Below are 19750 nucleotides of genomic sequence, written 5' to 3'. Positions count from 1 at the left end.
CGGTCCACATTATGTCTCTCTTCTTCGGTGTAGTTATCATGAGGATCAGGCATAAACTTCATAGGAGCAAGCTGGATAGGTTGAGGTATATGCATTCTAGGGTGTGTAATAATGAAAAGTTCTATGAAATCTTCAGTTAAGTGACCTAATCTTTTACAGAAACTGCAAAGGAGCCTAGGAAGCTCCAAGAATTGGAAGCAATCCAGTTTTCATCATAAAATTCATTTGGTGCTGAAGTACCAAAGATGAGGGGTTGAGATAGGTTGATTCTTAACCTAATTGACATGCTGCTGAAACCATTATGTGATGGAGTGGGTGCAAAATAATAAATCATTTCAGCTAGTTCTGAAGTATGATTTTTGGCATTGAGGAAATGAGTTTGGTTTGGGGTTAAATTATGCAGTATGATATGAAATACTTCAGAGTTCATTGTGAATGTTCTGGGTTTAGGTAAGGTTTCCATTGTTGTATCATGAAAATATCCCCAAATATAATTCCAGTCCCCTTCCTGAGGACTCTAAACATTTCAAGACGAGATTCAAACTTGATAAGATAATAAAATCTACTAAACTTGCTAACAGAGAAACCACCTTCAACACACCATCTATAATTTAAAGTATTTCTTACAATCCAAGAGTTTTTGTTCATTTTGGTTAAGAAATCACCAACAAGCTTATGCTTCCAAAACCGACTAGGAAAATTGTTTGAGTTAAAATGAACCTCATGGATAGAAGAAGCACTATTATTCTGCCAACGACTAGACATGGCAACAGACAGCAAGCATACAAAACAACATAAAACGAAAATACAAGATAAAAGAGAGACCAACAGAGAAAGGAGAAAATTAACTAGACAAACTCTAAAGGCGGGGGAAAAAGAAAGGGGAAAGATTGGAGATAGCATACTGAAAATTGGATATCAATTTATAGATCAAATTGATAAAAAGGTCAAGGATAATGATTACGAAAAAAAATTTGGAAAACTTATTGAACAACAATTGAAGGGATCTAGGTGTTTAAAAGAGGGTTGTTAGCACTGCTCTGTTGAACCCACTAGCGTTGGTATGTCAAGTTAGTTGTCAATTTTAGTTGCCAAAATGCATTCTTGATTTAGCATACTAAAGATAGTTTCGGACTAGTTTAGGTCTAAGAAGTTGAATTGAAGCTATCCTTAAAGGATGAAGATTGAATATTGAAGGCTACAAGAAGACATCAACAAGTACTTCATCAACAAAGGTATGTGATTGACTTCATTTGGATTCTTTTTCAATTCTACCTTCTAATCTATCGAGATAAATGTTCATTCTATGGAACAATTCCTATGACGGTAAATGTACATTTATGTATATATACTTGAGGTTATTTGATTCATGACTTTGGTGATAATAACCTCTATCCCTATAAAGGATCTCATGTTATAGTGAATGAGCTTGTGAATCCAATGAGCCAAGAATCACTCAATTCCGAATTATAACGATAAAGTTATAAGTGATTTAAGTTCATTAGTAGGAAACATTCCATGGGCTTTGGAGTGGTCCGCGAACTTGGGCCCAATACGTGACTAAAAGGGATTTTTGGTCAAGTTGGTGATGTTTCCTTATCTAGGCAAGTTAGCTATTGGTCCAAACACTTTTGATTACCATATTAAAGTTGTTTGTGATTCCTTCCTAAGTTAAAATGTGATTTATTCACATAAATAAAAATTTTACTAAATAAGTTATTTATTTAATTATTTTGGCAAGAGTTTTAACTTAGGAAAGACTCCCATATTTAGGAGAGTCTTGTAAAAGGAAAATAGCTTTGCTTAGCTTCCAAGCTATTGTTCATTATAAATAAGGAGTTCGCGAGTTTACACTTTTTTTATCCCTTTGGAAAATTGGCATAAGCTCTGCAGGTTGTTTTCCACGTCTTCCGTTCTTCGTGAACGAGAGTGAGATAAAAGTCTTTGTATTAGGGATCATAAAGCCAAGTTGGATTTAATCTTCGTGATTGATCATACAACTTGTAATCTAGGTTTTTCACCTCTTGTCTATTCTAAGGTATTCTCTTCTGATATAAAACCATTCAAGAGTTGTTGATCATAAACCCTAGGTTTTGATAGATTTCAGTTTCCGATCGTATACCAACACTTGTTAGTCGAAATCGAAGACTAGAAATAAAAACTTCTATTGAGGCATCTCGTAAAAATCCTTGAGAAGTTTTAAACAAGATATCTCTAGATTTATTCTAGTTGTTTCTTGTTGTAGAATTATTAGGGTTTTCTTAACTTGGAAATTGATCTTTGGAATCACCCAAGTTTACTTACGGAAATCAGGTTCACGGACTCCTTGTTTGTACGCATACTGATTGTAAGTTAAAACCCTAATCTACAAGTTTATTTTGATATTACTTTTACCTAGTAATTATTTTTATCAAAATAAACACAAGATTTCCAAAACCTTGATTTACATCTAAAGGGAAATCAAACTGCTGTTTTGTGCAAACAAAATATCGAATCGTATCAATCGTGGTGGTGTATCTTCTAAAGAGAGCCTCGGGTTCTGGTAGAAAATTTGTGTGAAGAATTTCTAAAGAGAATCGGTATTCTGCTAGGAGTTCTACAAGTGCTGAAGAAGGTATTACATCTAGTACGAATAGGTAGTCGGAATTTGGTGTAACAACTTATAATCAGTGTGTGTTTATTCTGGACTAGGTCCCGGGGTTTTTCTGCATTTGCGGTTTCCTCGTTAACAAAATCTGGTGTCTGTGTTATTTCTTTTCCGCATTATATTTTATTTATATAATAGAAATATCATAGGTTGTACGTTAAGATCAATCAGTTCTTGTATCCGACCTTAGGGTTGTTGAGTGAATTGATTGACACTTGAACATTGGTCTTTGGTACCGTTCAAGTTAATCCTCTTATATTCAATCGGGCTCACAAATCCCTATTTGTTGATAGCGGATTGAATCAAGAGATACAGATATAAAACTCTTTGATATACTTTTTATAGATTGAGTCTAACTGTCTAGTTGATTCTCTTGAAAGTATATTGGAGTTTGTCTATTCAGATTGACAAACGAAATATTGGGTGGTGTTGTTAGACCCCCGCTTTTTCAAGGGTTGAAAGTAAAAAAGTTTCAGCAGCAGTCAGCGAATGATTAGATTAAAAATTAGAAGTAAGCATATTAAGATGACACCTCATGGTTATGGATTTCAAGGATGAATAAACAGGATCTTGGATTTCCTAAAAGGGTTGATGAAATCAGAGATAATAAGGAAAAGTGGTACCTTTGAGTATGAGATTTAAAATCGATAACAGCAGACGGCTTGACCAGGGAGAATCATGATGAGAAACGAACTTTAAAGAGACGGAGATTCCATTGAGAGACAAAATTTCCTTTGCAACAAATTGATCCAATAAGGCAATAACTTGAATCTTGGGTAGCGTCCTTTGGAGAGTCAGGAGGAAATCCATTGTTTCAAGCAATCTTCACAGAGTAACACCAGTAAAAGATATTGACCATCATAAACACAAATCTGAGCTCGGTAAAACTTGGAAACTACATCTTGATTGGGGCCGGTGGATTAATTGATTAGCCAATAATAGAGGAAGATAACATGGTTTGCAGGAACCAGATCGACGAAAATGGCGATCCAGTGTGAAAACGAAAAAAGAGAATGATAGAGATTTTTGCCGAGTTAAATGAGCAGTTTTGATGATGGGTTTGTCATTTTAAAAAAATGGGTAAATGAGTCTATCATGGCCAGAGAGGAGAACTCTAATTCGTTGAATGAGTTGTGCATTTTCAGGAGTAAAATACGCATTAACTAAATTGAGGTTCAAACTATTGGTATATCTTTGTATATCAAATCAAAGACTAGGATGTTAGGATTTTAGTAAGCAACATATAAAGGTTGAGCAGCATTTGGAATCCAATTGTCTCTGAAAGGCTAGATGATATTGTCGTCCCTCAATTCCAAAATAACATTCTGGAAAATAAAGTCTAAACCTCTGCAAATGCTTTTCCATACCCAAGAGCAGTCTTTGCTCGTTGTGTAATGAAATGGAGAGCAATTCTTAAAGTGCTTATATATCAAGATCCTATAGCATAAATCTTGCCGAACATGTAATAAATTCCCAGCAGTTTTAGCATGTAAAGCTAAATTTACATGTTTAAGATCTTTGAAAAGATCACACCACTGGATTTAGTTTTTCCCTACCAGAAATTTCTTTGGGGTTGTTCCATCTGGTGGATAATGTTATCAGGAGTAGAAAAGGTATTCAAATGATAGACTGGTGAAGCCTTGAGCACATGATTAACAAGGACACACCTACCTTCCTGGTAAATGTTTTTGCCAGACCATCTTGCTACTCTCTTATCAAACTGACTTATTATTAATGTGACTTATTATTAATGGTGCTACTCTCTTATCAAACTGATTTATTATTAATGGTGCTACTCTCTTGTCAAACTGACTTATTATTAATGGTGGGTTTGGATGTAAAATTTTAAATGTGGGATTTTGGGTTTAGGGGATTTGGTGAAATTACATTTTCCTCAGTACATTTGGTTGCTCAAACCCTGGAATCACGTTTCCCACGAGAATTACTTTTCCAGAAAATCCTATATGTGAAGTCCGATCCCCTAAGATTTACTGGGAAACTTACCAAGGAAACAACACATGGACTTGCATTAATCCCGGAATTTTTAGTCCCTGATGGGATTATAAATTCCTCGAAATTACAAATTCTGCAACCAAACCCACCATAAGTTTTTTGGAAGAAGGTTTTGCAGCATGAATTTGACCAAAATTCTTGTTTTCCTTTTTCTACTAAACTATATTCCTTTACCAATAAAAATTCATTCAGACTGACAAACAGTCGGCTGGCCATAGAGTTTCAGAATTATAACAAGTATTCTACGTGCATTGGAGAGTGCAGGGGAGTTAAAAGAGTGATGAAAATAGGTACCAACACCTCATTGAACACAAAATTTAATAAATATAAAGTCAAACCAACAAACACATGCTAGAGATTGAACTGAAAATTTGGAGAACCAAAGATAAAGTTCATCATTACTGGAAATCATGAGTGCCTAAAATTAAATTTTGAGAAAAGATAAACTGAAAACTGAACTGATGAGCTCCTACATCCATGTTGAATTCTCCACTCAAAACTATTCTGCTTCTTGTCTCAATCTTACTTGAGCAGATCCTCGATCATATCAGCAGCATCCTGGACGGTAGCGATACTCTGTGCACTCTCTTCTTCGACGCTGATCCCAAATGCCTCTTCAAGGCCCATAACAATCTCAACCTGTAGTTAAACAATGCACGTTTTAGGAGAAAGGTAAGAAAATTTATTGAGATACAACACAAAAACAAAACACTATAACGGATTTGTTTTAGTTACCGTATCGAGAGAATCGGCTCCGAGTGCAGAGAACTTTGATTCACCGGAGAGCGTGGAGTCAGCTGGTAATGCCAACTGTTTCCTCACTATTTCACAGACCTTATCAACTGTCTCTTTCTTGGCCTGCTCAAACACATTCAAGAAATGTCAGGGATGCACATTCATTACTACGCTACAAAATCACTGAAGAGGTATGAAAAGGCCTCCCAAGGATGCACCAAATACCAAAAGTTACACTGTTTACATTATCCAAACCATTCAATAACCAAAGCAAGCTAATGAAAATGGCTAATGATACCGAGCAACATAACATATGGGTAGGACCATCAAAGTCTACCATCAGTTTACCGTTTATGAACCGAGATTTTGTGTTATGTTCTGCAAGGTGCATCCTGGGCGCCGAAGTGACATTCTTCCCCACTGGGCGCCTAACAGTGGCAAAAAGATGCTGCTTTTAAAAACTGGTGCCCAGGCCAAAGCGCCAGTGGGCTGGTGCCAGAGTGGCATCTTTTCAAAAATGAAAATAGAACAAAATCTTATTCAAATCTTTAACAAATATTTTTCAATAAGTTATCTAAGCTATTTTGATATGGAATTCCTACAATTTGCAAAAATACTCGTGTGAGAATTATATTTCCATGCTGCGTCTAGGATTTCATAACCAGCGGCACACCATATGCCTTGCCCTAAAACAACATAGATTTTGTGATGGACATGACAAACGACCCTTAAAGGCACTGATATCCACGTTAGGTTTGATCTCCTAACGGTGTGTCATATAAATTCCATTTTCAGCAAGACAGATTAACCACAGTTTTATAGGAGCACCAGGTGCATTACCCCAAGGGTGTCCTAAAGTTCCTCCACCAAACTATAGTACATAGTCATCTCCAAAGATCTTGGCCAGAGCGAGGAAGGAGAAGAAATATAATTAATGGGTATGAAAAATATCAATAGCCAAGGCTCTAGGCATACAAAGATAAAAGTGCAAGTGTTTATTTGCATTTTATGTAATAACGTATTATTGCTTACACAGATTTGCATTAGACACCAGAATCAGGATGAAGAAGGAAAGAGAACACATGTCATTGCGTAACGTTTTTTAATGCGAAGTAAGATACTACCGTTCTATTCCTTTCTTTTGACTGTAGATGCGGTGAAAGGGTAATTTAAGAATATAATTTATGAAGCTATATTATTCAAGTCGTGTTGGCTATAAAACCGAAGTACAAAAATTAAAGCATGACTAATGCTACAGAAACATACCGCACAGGAAACTTGGAAGCGACGAAATGGAACTGGTCGCGACCTAAGTGAAGGAAAGTCTGGTTTCTGAATGGAGAGCGAAACTGAATTCAGACCACTCCTAACCTGCTCAAAAAGTTGAAGACCGTAAAACTTGAGACTGTTTTCAGGTTGACAAAAAAACAAGCAATGCATTCAATCTAATCTTACAGAAAAACAGCATACAATTTTGTACCATAGCGTGTCATGTGTATCTGCAACTTTTAATGTCATATTAGTGTTAGTTTCTACAAAAGCTCTACTATACTAGCATGTAAATATTACCAACAAAAGTTAGCATCGAAGGCTGCCATTCTCTCACATGCAAAATCTAACCAACCTAACATATCTACTATGTTGAACTTCATCCTTGATAATAGTGTGACATTCTTTTACATTACTATTAGGTAATGAATAAAGAAATTGGTCATTCTACATGGTAACTATAGAAAAATAGTAAATATATACATTTGGAAAGGTAAATATCTTTGGAGCAATGATGCTAAAACAATTCTAAAAACTGTATGTTAATGTTCTCCCAACACTCATCTACTGTTTATCAAGGTGGAACAAGCCTTTCGGCTTGATCTAATGGCCGTTGTCTTACACCATCTATGGCAATAGAATGCGCTCCCTGAGTTCATCACTGTATTAAGGACTAACTCACAGAACTGTGATCACAAACAATTTCTACACCATTAAAACAATACTAAATATAAACAAGAAACACAACAAATTGATCCCTCCTCTTCAAACACGATAAATCGTTAAATAGGGACTAAAAACCTCCACCAAAAATTCAAATTGTTAAGAAATCTGACATTCTAGAACTATATTCACTAAATAAATGCATGTAAAAAGAAAATAAAACTGATGAGAGACATCACTGTCTTCAATAGATGCTACAACTTTGTAAGTTTTGGTTAAATCAATAATCCTAGAAAACACCAAATCCTTCACTTATTTTTTTTTCTAAAACAAGTTTTTGTTGAATATGACTGCATCCCCTTAAAATTAGTATTTCATAAGATCCCAAATTTTCAATCAAATTGAGGAAAGATACAGTAAGAAAAAATACTGAAAAATAAAGCCCTAAATTAAAAATAAATAAAAAACCAATGAAAATTCAGAGATCGCCATGGTAAGTAATTATACCTGATTTTGTTGAGACAAACATCTTGAGATACAAACAGAAGTAGACCCAGAAATGGATGCCATTGCTCTGATCTACAGAAAAGAGATTTAGAGAGCGAGAGATAAATAAAGAGATCTCTTGTGAGAAAAAAGAGAGAGAGAAGGGAATGCACGAAGAGTGTGAGATCAGAGAGAGAGTTTATAATGGGGGAGTTTTTTTTTCTTTTTTTTTTTTTTTGTTAAGCTTTGTTTATATCGGCGCGGGAGAGGAGAGAGACAAGAGTTCTGTGACTGTTTGTTACTTACAAGGATTACTTGTTATATTACATGATTACCCTTTACTGTGTTCGAAATGATCGGGTGAGTGAGAGGACTTTTTAGGAAAATTCGGAGTTTTTGTTATAGGAGACCGGGTATATAGTGCCAACTGGAGGAAGAGTTTTTTATGGGAAGTATCGAGTATGGGCTTTGTTTTAGTTGTTGGATTTTAGTATTGGGTTAAAGGGTGTCGGATGTTTTTTCAACATTTTTTAGGTACAAGTAGATGATGGTTGCGGAAAAGCTAAAGGTGGACGATGGTTGGCTGGTAGTTGGCTAAGTCAGACTTGTTTTTGGTCCTCGTCGAGGTATGAGCACTAGAAGAAGAAACTGAGGGCAACTGCCCCTGACACCTCAAATACTGCTGCTTCTGGAAATTGGCCCTTTATTGGAATATCTTAGCTCCGTCAGTGGGTGTGGGTGTGAGCCGCAGAGTCTTAGAAGGATGAGATGGTTAAACTTTTATACTAATTGTTATCTTAGTTGAATGGTCCATCACAGGCAGCCTCCCTTAACTAATTATCCTCCCGATTGCCCTGTCAAAACCCAAAACCAAGAATGATGCTGAATTGCCGGTTTGTTTTTGGTAATTTCCGCAAGGTGCAGTCAAATCCTCCGTGATACATGTCTCGACGACCTTACTGTTGGGTAAATTACTAATAATGTAACTGAGAAGAAGATACTTAGCTCAAACCGATGTTGCTGGAGATGCACAGAAAATGTAGAGGCACGTATACGATACGCTGTCCTAAAGGAAATATTACCTACCACTCCTCTGAGATGCTACAGTAGTTGGCGAGTCACCTCCAGGATACAACTACAGTTAGTACCCCTCAATGTAGCATACAATGAGGGTACCCTTAGAGCTTGGCAGAACTTAAAACAGTAGAAGAGATGTTTACAGAAAAACAGAGGGAGAGTAGAAGAGATGTTTCTCTGTGGTGTGTTTTCTGAGCTTACAACTACTCTCTTATATAGTGTTTGTGTAGTTACAAACAAGAAAGAAAACCCATGCTTATGACAGAAATACTGGTAATGTTGGGTTAAAGATAGTGCAAGAAAAGTTGTTTTGTCAGGCATGGAGCAGTGTGTTGCTGCCAAGCCAAATACGTACAGACAAGGGATCCAGGACAAAACACGTACAGACAAAGAAGCCAAGACAAGCACGTTCAGACAAAGAAGTCAGGACAAAACACGTACAGACAAAGAAAAGATTCTTCTACTTGTGTGGAAAACACGTACCAAAAATTTCAGCAAAAAGATAGGATCTAATGAACCCACACCCAACCCGACCCGAGCGACCCGACCCGACCGACCGAGACGGACGGACGGCGGCGGCGTGCGTGCTTCTGTGCGAAGCACCGCGCGTACGGGAAAGGAACCTTGCCCTAGTCTAGGCCTTCCCTCAAGCACAAAAGTCTAATGACCCAAGGGCCATGCCCTTATAGCCAATTCTATGGTATTTAAGTCTAAAACTCTTTAGATTTTAGTCAATGTGGGACTATTGTTTTATCTATTCAAATGAAAAAACAATTAATGGGCAATAGGTCTAGGGATCAAAACATAGTCCATGGAAAAATTGGTATTTTAAAGCGTTTTTTCTAACAATCCCCCACATGAATGATAAAACATATCGACGAAATACGAGAAAACATAATACATCAATATTAGGCTAAGGTGTCCCAGAGATTGAACCTTAACTTAGTGAGAGGTTACCGGAACTGCTTGTTGTTTCGGTGAACACAATGTCTTGAACCGTCAACAGTGAGTGCAATTCAGAAATAACAACCACACTTTGATGTCTCAAAGAAAGCTGCCAAGCTCTTGCCGTTGTGCCCGTTTTGGCCGTGGGCTAAATCCCGGACTTAATGAATGTCTCTAGAGAAAAAGCTCAAATTCTCATAGGAAGCGGCCCCACTTCCAACATCCACATAGGTGAGTCCATTAAGAGTGTCCTGCCACACCGCTTTAAGCAAAGCCATGGAACTCATTAAGATCTTGACAGATCATCCTAAATGCAGAGCATACGGTTACACCATAGGGAGGGACAAAGATAGTGCTCTCTCTCGACATCACCAAAAATTAGTTATCTCATTGAACCTTGATCTTGGAGCTCCATTCACAAGGTTGAGTGTCCTTCATGGCGATTTATTCTATGAGCTTGAGTCCCATCCCCTTCGATGTGGATCTAACTACCTCTCTAGATAACCCTTTCGTCAAAGGATCTGCAATATTCTCTTTAGACCTTACAAAGTCTATAGAGATGATGCCAGTAGAGAGTAGTTGTTTCACTGTCTTGTGTCTTCTTTGAAGATGTATAGACTTTCCGTTGTATACACTATTCTTTGCGCATCCAATAGCAGCTTGACTGTCACAGTGGATTGCGATCGAAGACACAGGCTTGGGCCAGAGTGGAATTCCACCCAGGAAACCTCGTATCCATTCAGCTTCCTCTCCAGCTTTCTCCAAGGCTATAAACTCAGACTCCATGGTGGATCGGGCTATACATGTCTGTTTGGTAGACTTCCATGACACAGACGCACCACCAAGTGTGAAGATGTACCCACTAGTGGATTTGCACTCATCTGAGTCTGATATCCAGTTAGCATCACAATACCCTTCTAGCACAAGGATACTTCCCAAAACTTAAGCAATAGTTTGAAGTTCCTCTCAGGTACCGTAGAACTCTGTAGAGAGCATTCCAGTGATCCTGCCCAGGGTTGCAAGTGTACCTGCTTAATCTACTCACAGTATAGGCAATATCAGGTCTTGTACAGTTCATTAAATACATAAGACTGCCAATAACACGAGAATACTCAAGTTGATAAATACCCTCACCCTTGTTCTTTTTCAATTTACAATTGGGATCATAAGGAGTAGTTGCAGGTTTAGCATTTTCATGATTAAATCTCTTAAGCACAGTTTCAACATAATGAGATTGACTAAGACTATATCCATCAGACATCTTTCTGATTTTCATCCCTAAGATTACATCAGCAGGGCCTAAGTCTTTCATGTCAAAGTTTTCGTTAAGCATGCTTTTAGTGGTATTAATACTATCAAGGTTACTACCTAATATGAGCATATCATCAACATATAGGCACACAATAACATGAGAATCATCCACAGATTTAATGTAAACACATTTATCAGATTCATTAACCTTGAAGCCATTAGATATCATTACATGATTAAATTTTTCATGCCACTGTTTAGGTGCTTGTTTTAAACCATACAAAGATTTTTTCAGTTTGCATACTTTATCTTCATAACCTTTCACAACAAAACCTTCAGGTTGGTCCATATAAATTTCTTCATTCAATTCACCATATAAAAAACAGTTTTAACATCCATCTGATGTATATGCAAATCATAAATAGAAGCAATAGCAATCAGCATCCGGATAGAAGTGATTCTAGTGACCGGTGAATAGGTATCAAAGAAATCTAATCCTTCCTGTTGTCTATACCCCTTAGCTACCAACCTAGCTTTGTGTTTTTCTATAGTTCCATCTGTTCTAAGTTTCCTTTTGAAGACCCACTTGCAACCTATGGTTTTACTACCAGGAGGTAAGTCTACAAGCTCCCAAGTTTCATTTGTTGAATGGAATCCCACTCATTATTGAAGCTTCTTCCCAGAAGGGAGCTTCCGGAGAAGTGATAGCTTCCTTATAGGTTTGGGGTTCAGACTCTACTGTAAGAGTCACAAAATCTGGACCGAAACCTTTCTCGGTTCTGACCCTCTTACTTCTTCTAGGTTCGGTTTCAGCATCTAGAGACGGGGGTTGACTAGTCGAAGGAACATCTGAGAGATCATCGCGGACCCTTTTATGAGGTCCAGACCCTAAAGGGAAAATGTGTTCGAAAAACACTGCATCTCTGGATTCCATTATGGTGTTCTCACCAATTACCATGAACCTATAAGCACTAGTGTGCTCAGGATATCCTAGGAAAACACAATCTACAGTTTTAGGTCTATGGTTTTTTTTCTTGGAACGAGGAGTGGCCACCTTGTCCAAACACCCCCACACTTTAAAGTATGCATAGGACGGTTGTCTTCCTTTCCATAACTCATATGGAGTTTTGTCGGATTTCTTAAATGGAACTCGGTTCAAGATATAGCAAGCAGAGAGAATTGCTTCCCCCCACAGGTTCGAAGGTAGCCCTGAACTAGCTAACATAGCGTTCACCATATCTATGAGTGTTCGGTTTTTCCTTTCAGCTATTCCATTCGACTCAGGTGAAGAAGGTGCAGTAGTTTCATGAATGATGCCATTAAGTTTGCAGAATTCTCCTATAGGTATCACATACTCACCGCCTCGGTCCGACCTAAGAGTTTTAATAGTAACACCTCTTTGGTTTTCTACTTCAAGTTTATATAATTTGAAAGCGTCTAAGGCTTCATCTTTACTTCTAAGAAGATAAACCTGACAGTATCTTGAGTGATCATCTATAAAAGTGATGTACCATTTTTTACCTCCTCTAGTTGGTGTTGGTTTCAAATCTCCCAAATCCGAGTGGATTAATTCTATGGAGTGTGGAGTGTACTACGTTCAACCCTTTTGTTGAAGGGTTTTCTTGCATATTTAGATTCAACACAAATTTCACATTTATGACCTCTTTCAAAGTTTATTTTAGGAATGCATCCTAATTTAGCAAGTCTTTCAATGTATTTGAAATTAACATGTCCTAGTCTATCATGCCAAACATGTGAGGAGTCACAAACATAAGCAGAAGAAGATGCATTGTCATTCAAGTTCAAAGAAAGTACACTAAGCTTAATCATGTTTTCAGTGACATATCCTTTTCCTACGAAGTCACCACCTTTAGAGATTACAACTTTGTTAGACTCAGCTACAAATTTAAAACCTTTCCCAAGTAAGATGGTTTCTGAGATAAGATTCTTGCATATGTCCGGGACGTGATACACGTCATTCAATGCGAGAGTTTTTCCTGAAGTGAGCTTCATTTCAACCTTGCCTTTTCCTACCACTTTAGAGGTAGAAGAGTTTCCCGTAAACAATTTCTCATCGTCTCCTACTTTGTTATAGGAGGAGAAAGCATTTCTGAACTTACAGACATGCCTGGTGGCTCCAGAATCAAGCCACCAGTCTCTCACATTGGTCACATTAGAGACAAGGTTGACTTCAGACACCATGCCAGTAAAATATCCAGAATCATCTACTACGTTTTCCTTATTTTTCTGTTTAGGATCATTTTTGGTCTTTTTAGGTGCCCTACAGTCTTTGCCACTAAACTTTGGGGGTTTGTCTACAGTACTCTTTCCCATGTTGTTACAAATTTTTTTAAAGAGGATATTGCCTTTAGATTGTTGGGTAAATTACTAATAATGTAACTGAGAAGAAGATACTTAGCTCAAACCGATGTTGTTGGAGATGCACAGAAAATGTAGAGGCACGTATACGATACGCTGTCCTAAGGGAAATATCGCCTGCCACTCCTATGAGATGCTACAGCAGTTGGCGAGTCACCTCTAGGATACAACTACAGTTAGTACCCCTCAATGTAGCATACAATGAGGGTACCCTTAGAGCTTGGCAGAACTTAAAACAGTAGAAGAGATGTTTACAGAAAACAGAGGGAGGGTAGAAGAGATGTTTCTCTGTGGTGTGTTTTCTGAGCTTACAACTACTCTCTTATATAGTGTTTGTGTAGTTACAAACAAGAAAGAAAACCCATGCTTATGACAGAAATACTGGTAATGTTGGGTTAAAGATAGTGCAAGAAAAGTTGTTTTGTCAGGCATGGAGCAGTGTGTTGCTGCCAAGCCAAATACGTACAGACAAGGGATCCAGGACAAAACACGTACAGACAAAGAAGCCAAGACAAGCACGTTCAGACAAAAAAGTCAGGACAAAACACGTACAGACAAAGAAAAGATTCTTCTACTTGTGTGGAAAACACGTACCAAAAATTTCAGCAAAAAGATAGGATCTAATGAACCCACACCCACACCCACACCCGAACCCGAGCCCGACCCGACCGACCGGACGGACGGCGGCGGCGTGCGTGCTTCTGTGCGAAGCACCGCGCGTACGGGAAAGGCAACCTTGCCCTAGTCTAGGCCTTCCCTACAAGCACAAAAGTCTAATGACCCAAGGGCCATGCCCTTATAGCCAATTCTATGGTATTTATGTCTAAAACTCTTTAGATTTTAGTCAATGTGGGACTATTGTTTTATCTATTCAAAGAAAAAACAATTAATGGGCAATAGGTCTAGGGATCAAAACATAGTCCATGGAAAAATTGGTATTTTAAAGCGTTTTTTCTAACAATCCCCCACATGAATGATAAAACATATCGACGAAATACGAGAAAACATAATACATCAATATTAGGCTAAGGTGTCCCAGAGATTGAACCTTAACATAGTGAGAGGTTACCGGAACTGCTTGTTGTTTCGGTGAACACAATGTCTTGAACCGTCAACAGTGAGTGCAATTCAGAAATAACAACCACACTTTGATGTCTCAAAGAAAGCTGCCAAGCTCTTGCCGTTGTGCCCGTTTTGGCCGTGGGCTAAATCCCGGACTTAATGAATGTCTCTAGAGAAAAAGCTCAAATTCTCATAGGAAGCGGCCCCACTTCCAACATCCACATAGGTGAGTCCATTAAGAGTGTCCTGCCACACTCCGCTTTAAGCAAAGCCATGGAACTCATTAAGATCTGACAGATCATCCTAAAACATGCAGGCAGCACTATCATACGGTTACACCATAGGGAGGGACAAAGATAGTGCTTTCTCTCGACATCACCAAAAATTAGTTATCTCATTGAACCTTGATCTTGGAGCTCCATTCACAAGGTTGAGTGTCCTTCATGGCGATTTATTCTATGAGCTTGAGTCCCATCCCCTTCGATGTGGATCTAACTACCTCTCTAGATAACCCTTTCGTCAAAGGATCTGCAATATTCTCTTTAGACCTTACAAAGTCTATAGAGATGATGCCAGTAGAGAGTAGTTGTTTCACTGTCTTGTGTCTTCTTCGAAGATGTATAGACTTTCCGTTGTATACACTATTCTTTGCGCATCCAATAGCAGCTTGACTGTCACAGTGGATTGCGATCGAAGACACAGGCTTGGGCCAGAGTGGAATTCCACCCAGGAAACCTCGTATCCATTCAGCTTCCTCTCCAGCTTTCTCCAAGGCTATAAACTCAGACTCCATGGTGGATCGGGCTATACATGTCTGTTTGGTAGACTTCCATGACACAGACGCACCACCAAGTGTGAAGATGTACCCATAGTGGATTTGCACTCATCTGAGTCTGATATCCAGTTAGCATCACAATACCCTTCTAGCACAGCAGGATACTTCCCAAAACTTAGCAATAGTTTGAAGTTCCTCTCAGGTACCGTAGAACTCTGTAGAGAGCATTCCAGTGATCCTGCCCAGGGTTGCAAGTGTACCTGCTTAATCTACTCACAGTATAGGCAATATCAGGTCTTGTACAGTTCATTAAATACATAAGACTGCCAATAACACGAGAATACTCAAGTTGATAAATACCCTCACCCTTGTTCTTTTTCAATTTGCAATTGGGATCATAAGGAGTAGTTGCAGGTTTAGCATTTTCATGATTAAATCTCTTAAGCACAGTTTCAACATAATGAGATTGACTAAGACTATATCCATCAGACATCTTTCTGATTTTCATCCCTAAGATTACATCAGCAGGGCCTAAGTCTTTCATGTCAAAGTTTTCGTTAAGCATGCTTTTAGTGGTATTAATACTATCAAGGTTACTACCTAATATGAGCATATCATCAACATATAGGCACACAATAACATGAGAATCATCCACAGATTTAATGTAAACACATTTATCAGATTCATTAACCTTGAAGCCATTAGATATCATTACATGATTAAATTTTTCATGCCACTGTTTAGGTGCTTGTTTTAAACCATACAAAGATTTTTTCAGTTTGCATACTTTATCTTCAAACCTTTCACAACAAAACCTTCAGGTTGGTCCATATAAATTTCTTCATTCAATTCACCATATAAAAAAGCAGTTTTAACATCCATCTGATGTATATGCAAATCATAAATAGAAGCAATAGCAATCAGCATCCGGATAGAAGTGATTCTAGTGACCGGTGAATAGGTATCAAAGAAATCTAATCCTTCCTGTTGTCTGTACCCCTTAGCTACCAACCTAGCTTTGTGTTTTTCTATAGTTCCATCTGTTCTAAGTTTCCTTTTGAAGACCCACTTGCAACCTATGGTTTTACTACCAGGAGGTAAGTCTACAAGCTCCCAAGTTTCATTTTGTTGAATGGAATCCCACTCATTATTTGAAGCTTCTTCCCAGAAGGGAGCTTCCGGAGAAGTCATAGCTTCCTTATAGGTTTGGGGTTCAGACTCTACCGTAAGAGTCACAAAATCTGGACCGAAACCTTTCTCGGTTCTGACCCTCTTACTTCTTCTAGGTTCGGTTTCAGCATCTAGAGACGGGGGTTGACTAGTCGAAGGAACATCTGAGAGATCATCGCGGACCCTTTTATGAGGTCCAGACCCTAAAGGGAAAATGTGTTCGAAAAACACTGCATCTCTGGATTCCATTATGGTGTTCTCACCAATTACCATGAACCTATAAGCACTAGTGTGCTCAGGATATCCTAGGAAAACACAATCTACAGTTTTAGGTCCTATTTTGGTTTTCTTGGAACGAGGAGTGGCCACCTTGGCCAAACACCCCCACACTTTAAAGTATGCATAGGACGGTTGTCTTCCTTTCCATAACTCATATGGAGTTTTGTCGGATTTCTTAAATGGAACTCGGTTCAAGATATAGCAAGCAGAGAGAATTGCTTCCCCCCACAGGTTCGAAGGTAGCCCTGAACTAGCTAACATAGCGTTCACCATATCTATGAGTGTTCGGTTTTTCCTTTCAGCTACTCCATTCGACTCAGGTGAAGAAGGTGCAGTAGTTTCATGAATGATGCCATTAAGTTTGCAGAATTCTCCTATAGGTATCACATACTCACCGCCTCGGTCCGACCTAAGAGTTTTAATAGTAACACCTCTTTGGTTTTCTACTTCAAGTTTATATAATTTGAAAGCGTCTAAGGCTTCATCTTTACTTCTAAGAAGATAAACCTGACAGTATCTTGAGTGATCATCTATAAAAGTGATGTACCATTTTTTACCTCCTCTAGTTGGTGTTGATTTCAAATCTCCCAAATCGAGTGGATTAGTTCTAGGGGAGTTGTACTACGTTCAACCTTTTTGTTAAAGGGTTTTCTAGCATATTTAGATTCAACACAAATTTCACATTTATGACCTCTGTCAAAGTTTATTTTAGGAATGCAGCCTAATTTAGCAAGTCTTTCAATAGATTTGAAATTAACATGTCCTAGTCTATCATGCCAAACATGTGAGGAGTCACAAACATAAGCAGAAGAAGATGCATCATTCAAGTTCAAAGAAAGTACACTAAGCTTAATCATGTTATCAGTGACATATCCTTTTCCTACGAAGTCACCACCTTTAGAGATTACAACTTTGTTAGACTCAGCTACAAATTTAAAACCTTTCCCAAGTAAGATGGTTTCTGAGATAAGATTCTTGCATATGTCCGGGACGTGATACACGTCATTCAATGCGAGAGTTTTTCCTGAAGTGAGCTTCATTTCAACCTTGCCTTTTCCTACCACTTTAGAGGTAGAAGAGTTTCCCATAAACAATTTCTCATCGTCTCCTACTTTGTTATAGGAGGAGAAAGCATTTCTGAACTTACAGACATGCCTGGTGGCTCCAGAGTGGAATTCCACCCAGGAAACCTCGTATCCATTCAGCTTCCTCTCCAGCTTTCTCCAAGGCTATAAACTCAGACTCCATGGTGGATCGGGCTATACATGTCTGTTTGGTAGACTTCCATGACACAGACGCACCACCAAGTGTAAAGATGTACCCACTAGTGGAGTTGCACTCATCTAAGTCTGATATCCAGTTAACATCACAATACCCTTCTAGCACAGCAGGATACTTCCCAAAACTTAAGCAATAGTTTGAAGTTCCTCTCAGGTATCGTAGAACTCTGTAGAGAGCATTCCAGTGATCCTGCCCAGGGTTGCAAGTGTACCTGCTTAATCTACTCACAGTATAGGAAATATCAGGTCTTGTACAGTTCATTAAATACATAAGACTGCCAATAACACGAGAATACTCAAGTTGATAAATACCCTCACCCTTGTTCTTTTTCAATTTACAATTGGGATCATAAGGAGTAGTTGCAGGTTTAGCATTTTCATGATTAAATCTCTTAAGCACAGTTTCAACATAATGAGATTGACTAAGACTATATCCATCAGACATCTTTCTGATTTTCATCCCTAAGATTACATCAGCAGGTCCTAAGTCTTTCATGTCAAAGTTTTCGTTAAGCATGGTTTTAGTGGTATTAATACTATCAAGGTTACTACCTAATATGAGTGGTGGGGTTTTGAAAGAACCTACAAATTGACCTGCAAGTGCACAGGGTCAGTTGTAGCTAGTGATGGGAAGAAAGGGTTTGTCCACAGGGACTTGGAGGGAGCTGGTGTTGTATTCTAAATCTTTCTAGTGACTAAAAGCACTAGGGCATTTGAATTCACCCAATAATCCTAAACTAAGGCAATACCTATTCAAATTGTGTTCTTGTTCCTTTCCAGATAAAGCTACAATGAATGATCTATCAGTTAATCTCCCTAACTCACCCCTAGTATAAGCTGTCTTCTTACAGCACAACCTATCACAGGCTCATTTGGTTTAATTAGCTACCTGTCATTCCTAAAACAATGAAGCACATTCCTTCTTCCAGAGAGGTCTCAAATGGAAGACTTATCAACCAACTTCACTAACTCACCCCTAGTATAAGCTGTCTTCTTACAGCACAACCTATCACAGGCTCATTTGGTTTAATTAGCTTCCTGTCATTCCTAAAGCAATGAAGCACAATCAAGAACAACAACATGAACATGAATTATCTTAACATATGATTATGAGTTTCATCAAAGCCCTAGTTATTAAATTATAACATGATGAACATTACTGAAAATAAACTACTACAACTTGGTGCACCGGCTACTCCGGGCATGTCTTTAACACAACCCAACAATACATATTTATACCCACAGACCCAATTTCCCAAAACTACAAAATTAGGGTTCTTCCCCAAAAATCAGTTGAATTAGGGTTACCTAATTTTTTGAAATTGATTCTTGAAATCGTCGACCCATGCTTTGTAATTGCTCCCTGACCTCTTCTCATGCGCCAATTGCAACTCTAGGTTACCTAATTCATCAGTTTTTCACGCCTAGGGATTCAGGCAAAGAAGCGTGAAAAAGTGAGAAAATAGGGAACTAGAGGGCTAGGGGGGAGATGGGTTTTGGTTGTTGGTCGATAGGGTGATGATGGTGGCGGAACTAGGGTGGCTGTGGCAGGGAGAAGGTGGTGGCGACAGTTGCAGGGAGAGGTGGTTTTGCAGCAGGGTAAGGTGGAGATGAAAGAGGTCGACTGAGTTTGGGGTAGGGGGCGTTTGGTAGAGGTGTAGGGTGTTTGGTACTGTAGTGTTGAGCGGTTTCAGCGAGGGATGACGTTTCGCGATCTGG

At 38.5% G+C, this 19750-nt stretch overlaps 1 protein-coding gene across 1 annotated transcript; it reads right to left on the bottom strand.

The window, feature by feature from the left end:
* Positions 1-4938: 4938 nt before the first annotated feature.
* LOC113317071 (acyl carrier protein 3, chloroplastic-like) lies at positions 4939-8037 on the bottom strand. The gene is made up of 4 exons (XM_026565221.1): positions 7835-8037; positions 6662-6766; positions 5396-5518; positions 4939-5299 (listed from the first exon to the last, which is right to left on the bottom strand). The coding sequence occupies exons 1-4, from the start codon at positions 7895-7897 to the stop codon at positions 5183-5185; spliced, it is 408 nt and encodes a 135-aa protein (XP_026421006.1). The 5' UTR covers positions 7898-8037; the 3' UTR covers positions 4939-5182.
* Positions 8038-19750: the final 11713 nt, after the last annotated feature.

The sequence above is a fragment of the Papaver somniferum genome, chromosome 10 (assembly GCF_003573695.1).
Source record: "Papaver somniferum cultivar HN1 chromosome 10, ASM357369v1, whole genome shotgun sequence".
Classification (NCBI taxonomy): Eukaryota; Viridiplantae; Streptophyta; class Magnoliopsida; order Ranunculales; family Papaveraceae; genus Papaver; species Papaver somniferum.
This window is presented reverse-complemented; position numbering and strand designations above follow the sequence as displayed.